The 6,839-nt window shown below is 48.0% G+C and overlaps 2 protein-coding genes across 2 annotated transcripts; one reads left to right on the forward strand and one right to left on the reverse strand.

Annotated features, from left to right (window-relative positions):
• Positions 1-4: 4 nt before the first annotated feature.
• PHALS_00409 (uncharacterized protein) lies at positions 5-1,327 on the forward strand (the record flags this gene model as incomplete). The annotated part of the gene is made up of 3 exons (XM_024715946.1): positions 5-485; positions 563-673; positions 732-1,327. 3 exons carry the CDS (start codon positions 5-7, stop codon positions 1,325-1,327), a joined length of 1,188 nt encoding a protein of 395 aa, XP_024572458.1.
• A 4,004-nt stretch (positions 1,328-5,331) lies between these two features.
• Positions 5,332-6,784, reverse strand: PHALS_00410 (Ribonuclease H-like domain; the record flags this gene model as incomplete). The annotated part of the gene is made up of 2 exons (XM_024715957.1): positions 5,332-6,048; positions 6,125-6,784. 2 exons carry the CDS (start codon positions 6,782-6,784, stop codon positions 5,332-5,334), a joined length of 1,377 nt encoding a protein of 458 aa, XP_024572459.1.
• Between the last annotated feature and the right edge of the window lie 55 nt (positions 6,785-6,839).

Raw genomic sequence — 6,839 nt, forward strand, 5'->3', positions numbered from 1 at the left:
ATACATGTTGGTAAATGGAATTGCCTATTCCGTGACATCTGCTCTTGGTAACGGGGGCAATTTCACTGCTCAGTGTATTCAATCAAACCTGCTACCGCCTCTGAGTGACATCATCTCGGCGCTTAACAATGCCACTATGGTTTCTAGTGCCATCGCTGGCAATGAACCAATCAATTGCGCCAGTGGAAATCTCTTCAAGACTACTCTTGGGGATTCAAAATTCGTCATTTGCTCTTTAGGCTCAACTGGTTTTGTCGTTCATAATTGCGATTTGGATATTGTTGTCGACTATTTGGACAGTCCAGTCACCATAACTGCGCCCAAACTAAGTGATGATGAGGCACTGACTTGCGAAACTGTCGTGAGTCCCCTTTCAGTATCGGAAACGACGCTCGCCTTGTTGACTGGTCAGCCCATTCCGTCTTCAAAGCAACGTAATTTGCAGGCTACATCTACCGCAACTCTGGCACCTTCATCTTGTGGATGTAGGTCGACCCCACGTCCCTGTATCTTCTTCCACGGTCTTGGTCAAGACACGGAACAGACCACGCTTCAAACACAGTCAAGCTACTTTGGAGATCTTTCCAAAAGCGCACCGTGCTGCTCCTCCGTGCACTATGCCCAGCTGAACACCGTCGACAACCCGTGGACCGATGCTACCTTGCAGCAAAAGGTATGCAATTTCTCTCTATCCGTGAGTAATACGAGCAGCTTCTCATCGAGAACCATAGCGGACACAATCATTGTCACGCACTCAATGGGCGGTCTCATGATGGCTGGTGCTCTGGCAAATGGACAATGCTCGTTTGCATCAAACACTTCATGGGTGAGTTTGAGTGCACCGATGGGTGGTAGTATGGGCTCCGACTACGTCCAGAACGCTTGCAGCGGCAAAAACGTATTTATTCAGGCTATAGTGAACCTAATTGGACAATGCCCTGTCAACAATTCCACCCTGGGGCTTGCTTACCAGGACGAGAATTTCAGCACGTCAGCTCTCAATGCAGCATTTTCTGCCGCTCAGGACGCATTCCGTTCGAATGTCCATGCTGCAATGTGCAGCGACAACTTCTCGGGGCTTTTTTCATTTGATCAGATGAAGTACTTCATGGGAGGCACCTTCGTCAACCACAAATCAAAGCAAAATGATGGTATCGTTGAGTACTTGAGCTGCTCGAAAGGACTTGAGATGTCCACTTTCGGTAATTCCTATAACGACACTTTTTATCTGACTGGTTTAAACCATGCTGATACAGCTTTTCTCCATGGAGACTCGCTGTTTAGAGACTCGCACAAGCCAGTGAAATGGTTTGAATGCTTGTTATAAGAGGCAGATACTGATTCTCATTTGTACGTAATATAATGATCTTTTGCCAACTTTTTTGAAACCGATGCGTCCTGAACTTACTTGCAGTCGACCAATTACTAGAATAGCCAAGGTGTTGTCCATCGCCTTGTCTTAGTACAGCATAATGAAGTTCTAACCTGGAGATATCTAGAATCACATACCATGTTACAAACTGGCTTAAGGTGTCGGCCTTAACTATTATTTTGTGGGAGACAGGCACCTGTCAAATAGCAACAAGCCTCATAGTGAGCTTTGGTATGAAGAGCTCGGCACGCGCTAAAGCAAAGTATTTTCAGGACTCATTCACGAAAATTCTGCGTGCATGCTGTACAAAAGGTTGGTTTTGATGTCTTGCTGTGTCTTTTCAGCATTTATTGTAAAAATATTTCTTTTGATATATTGCATTCTTCGTTTCTTAATGACCCAGACAACATATTGAATCAGGAGGGTGCTCGGTTCTGGTTGTAGCGTACAATCCAATCTCTTTGCAATGTATACACGGACTATTGACTTGAAGCATTCTCTGTTAAAGGTGAACGGCAATTCCGTTGCACTTGGACCACTAGAAGTCGATCCCATGACAGATTCGTAAAGTACGTATCCAAGCTAGGAGGTAGCGCACGAGAATGGGCGTGCCTCAGTAAATTGGTGTTTTTTAAATAGATGCGCTGGATGTTTGCACCGCCCAACCTGACGAATCGAGTGCGTTTAAAGTATCTGTCTACCTGCAAAATCAAACAGATTATCTCAAGAAGTTAAGAGATCGTATCGCTATAATGGCGTCATCTCATTGGTGACGGTTGCTATCTTCACTGATGGCACCCAAACAGGTGTGACTTGAAACGAAAGTGCAAAGGGTCGGGCCCTTCGCAAGGGCAAAAGGTAATATCCTCGAGGGAAAGCAGATTCTTAGCGGAAACATGAAAATTGGGAGATTGAGGTCAGCATATTCAGCCTTGAACAAAGCGGCTAATTCAGAAATTGGTGAAACTCCTGGCTCATGGTTGCTGGTTGTTTATATAGACTTTCAATGCTTCGTGAATATGTGAAAAGTCGTGATTAACAAAGTGGCGGCATTCAATTACGTACGACACATGGTTGTCGAAAACAGTAGACAGTATGCGGAGCCATTGAAGTTATAAGTACGCATGCAATATCCGTGTGTTGTGTATGGAATGAATGATCAAAGATCGAAGTCTCGGTTAAATAATAATAGGTTAATAAACAATAGAGTAAAACAGCACCTCTTCTTAATTTTGGAAATATGTTCTGATCTTATCCTGGATATGACAAAGCTTAATGCCACGAAATATGAATCGGGTGGAAGTTGAAAGAGTTAGAAGCCACGAACTTCTTCCCCGGTGAAGTGTTGAGTCATGAAGTCACACTTTCCTGGAAGCAGACGCGCTTTTAGCGCGGGCACGAAGACACGATCGCCTTTAATCAGGAAACCACACTGTACAAATTGGAAAGCAACGATATTGATAAGTGAATCGCAATGTTTGAGACGAAGATGCTACAGTGAGCCCCGGTCTCGGGATGAGCATAGAGAAGCGAATAAATTCGCAGATTTGTATACAACTATATGTCGTGGTACTCTGGGTGTGTCTCTTAGCAAACGGTATAGCCACAGCTGTGTAATGGTGTATCCTATGCTAGAGCCAATTACGAGTAGAAACGACTGGGGTCCGCAGTCTCTCTTACAGGAGATTATAAGAAAATGGGTGACAGTTAATTTCAAGTAGAGTACCAGACCCTGAAGCTGAGAGTGATACACATCTTTTTCGCGATGAAACAATAGGGCTGAGTCAAGCACTACTGTGTGGCGGACAAAATTTGCAGACGAGTGATTCCTCAAGTTTATGAGGCAAAAGTTGATCATTCAATCAAAGAAGGAAGTGACCAGGGGGTCCTCAGTTTCCTTTGGCGGGAGATAATAAAGAATGTGGAACAATCATACGGAAGTATACGCAAAAATGCAAAGGGATGTTAGTATGTTTGGTGTCGGATATGGAACTGAACTCACCACTCATCATGGATGGAAACCTGTCTCTGATAGGTCCGTGGGGGGATAGAATGTTTGCCACACGTCATAGAGCACGTAACTTTAGATTGTTGATAAAAAAATACAGAATAGTTAGACCTTCCTAATAATAATGGGTTCAAACCTTTTTTTTATTCCTAAAAATTGTCAATATTGAATTTAAGTAAAAGTAGAAATACTAAAAAAGTTGTTGTTTCGCTCCACCCAGGAGCGGAAGTGTCTGTGCGTTAAAAGGTGTGCTAGATTGCGGATGGTGGAAGAGCAACTGATGTATTAAAACCAAGGCATTCTCCGCGCACCTAGCTCCTAGAATATGCACCTGGACCGAGACCCCCCCCAGGCCCAGAAAAAAAAAACCGCGACCTCTTAGGCCACTTCAACCGCCAACGGCCATCCGGATAATCGTATCCGGATTCGTTTTTCAACACGCCTACAAGCTCGGCTTTGGCAGAGCAAGGCAGTGTGGGAGCCCAATGGAGTCCACCACGAGACTCGCACCTGCTGCGGAGGACTCCAGCTTCGACTCCAGCTTTGAATATCAGAGAGCACTGGGCATGCTCATGTATCTCGCGACCGGAAACAGGCCGAATCTGGCATTTGCACTCGGCCAGTTGTGTAGATTCGTCGCGAACCCGACTGTGAAGCATGTGGCAACGCTCAAGCGCGCATTACGATAACTTCTGAGCACTCAGACGCGCGATCTCATGTGCAGGAAGGGATCCGGGGGCCGTACGGAGCTGACCCTGAGCGGATTTTGGAATAGTGATTGGGGAAGTGACCCCGAGACCAGGATGATCACGAGCGGATTCGTTTTTATGCTGGCGAGTGGAGCGGTTACATGGATGTCCAAGCGTCGGTAGATTGTGGCCCACGACTGAGGCTGAGTATGTGGCTACATGTGAAGCTGCTATGGTAGCGAAACCGCAGTTCAATTTCTTGTCTGAGATATTCCCGTCTATGCACGTGCGACCGGTCATTGGTATCGACAATAGTGCGGCACACGTGATGGCTACCAGCCCGACTTATTCGCGGCGCACGCGCCACATCGAGCTGCGTTAGCTCTTCGTGCGTGACCAGGTGTAGCGTGGTCTGATTAAGCTCGTGAATGTAAAGGAAGAAGACAACCCGGCCGATGCGTTCACCAAGCCACTCGATAAGGTTCGAAAAGACAAGCTGTGTGTTATGATGGGGATGATGAACCAGCGCATGACAATGGCAGCTGGCTGATTAACACACCCTCCTCGGTTTGGGTCATTTCGATACCCAGAAACTCAGTCAACCTCCCGTGGTCCTTCAGGCCATACGCCTTGTCGAGCTCAGCAAACAACCCGATCTTGCACTCCTCATCATTCGTGGCACAAACCATGTCGTCGTCGTAGATCAATAGCAGCACAATCTTCTTTCCGTCGATCGAGTAGTAGAGACAGGGTTCCGTAGCACACCGTTCAAATCCGCGGTTCAAAAAATACCCATTTATCTCCGAGTTCCATTCACGACCGGATTGGCGCAAGCCATACAGCGCCTTCCGCACCACGTAGACATACGACGGGTCCTCACACGGATACCCCTCGATCCCATCGACTTACTGAGCGGTCTCGAGTGTTGCATTTAGATACGCAGTGTTGATGTCCCCACCGTAGAGTACAAGATCAAACTCTGCTGTCATGGTCGCCGTGATGCGAAACGGAGACATTCTCACGACAGGCGACGAAGTTTCCAGAAAATCGATTCATGGCCTCTGGAAATTTCCGAGCCCCACGACTCTCACCTTGAATCTCACAACGAAGCCTCGCGCATCCGTTTTGATCGTGTGGACTCACTTGGTCTTCACCGCATCTCGGTCTTCTTGACCTGTCCCAAGACCTCCTTGTTTTTGAGCGCAACCATTTCCTCCCGCTCAGACATTCGCCAGAAATCCGCATACTTAGAACTCATAGCTTTATATAGCTTGGCGTCGATTCTTTGGGACTCTGATGTTCTTGACACCAATCGGTCTGCCATTACGACCCAATATTTTCGTCGCAATACTTTCCCATCTGACAAAGTCATCGAATCGAGCCGGTCGGCTCGTCCACTGACGTAAGCCTGTGCGACGTTCTTTCATTCGTTCTTCTGACGGGGTGTCGTCCCGTTCCACTCGCTTTCGCAGGCCTTCTGGCAGTATGATCTTCTCAAGCACGGATCGTTCCGTGACGGTCGGTTCCGACACAGCACCGGTATCGTCACAGTCCTTGCTCCGGCCGTTTTCCGTATGATTCTTGGCCTCCGAGCCCTGCTCGTGAGTCGATTCCTGCTCGTCGGTTGGATAGCTTACGTCTTCGCCCACCTCGGTCGCATCGGCGACCGAACCTTCGTCTGCTGGGTCCACCTTCGATTTAAAATTAGCCGAGACAGACTCGTCATCATCATGACTATCATCCGCCCGGTCACCCGTATCCTGGCGATTCTCACCGCCGTCCTGGTTGTCGTGATCTTCGTCTTCGTCATCCTCATCGACGTCTGCCGATCGATCCCTTGTACGCAACAGTAGCACTGACAATAGACTCTGCATCCCCCGAGTTGTCAGGTACGACGCTCTGGCTAGACTCATGGATGCTTTCCATGTCCACGCCGCCGTCACTCGAGATGCTGGTCGTGTCGTCTTGCTATCCAACTTCTTCGGTCGCAAACCGTAACCATTCACCATCATCTCAAATTGTTGGATCGACGTGATGACGGCCGCCGTACATCACGTCCTCAATAACGCGAACCTCAGCGACAAACTTGACTGAGTTCTCGCTGAAGAAATACACACGTGCGCCAACGATGTCTATTTCAAACCCAAGTAGATAGCTGATGATAGCATTGTCGTTACTCTTCGGACGCTCCGGTGTGTTCAGCACCTGAATGTTCACGAGCGAGCCAAAGGGCCTCAAGTGGTGCGCATCAGCTTTCACGCCGAGCATTCGCTGGACTGAAATCGCATAGATGGCTCGATGGTACATCATGTTCTTGATGTAAACCCCATACAAAAAGGCATACCACCAAAGCGAAAGAGCAAATCCGGACTTGTGCATCTGCGTCTTCGTGTAGTCATTCAACGAGTGGATCGCACGCTCCACAGCATTCAGATGTGAGCTATTAGGTCCGACTTTGATGTGCTCAATTCCATGCTTCGCATAGAACGCCTTCATATCCTTGTTCACCAATTCACCACCTTCCTCTGTGAGAATGCGTTGAAACGGAAACTTCGCGCTTACTGCAGGCTCGTGCCCACGCTGGACAATCTTCGTGATCCCACGACCAGCTTGGCGCCCTTCCCACAGCACGTAGCGCTGCATGTACTTGTTCACAGTCTTCCCACTCGTATCGGTGAGCAAGAACACAGTGTGATATCCGCTCCAGCCATTCATAATTACGAAAACCGCGACAGATCGCGAGCCGTTGTTCTGTGGCGGGAACATCAAA

Source organism: Plasmopara halstedii, assembly GCF_900000015.1.
Source record: "Plasmopara halstedii genome assembly, contig: Scaffold_110, whole genome shotgun sequence".
NCBI lineage: Eukaryota > Oomycota > Peronosporomycetes > Peronosporales > Peronosporaceae > Plasmopara > Plasmopara halstedii.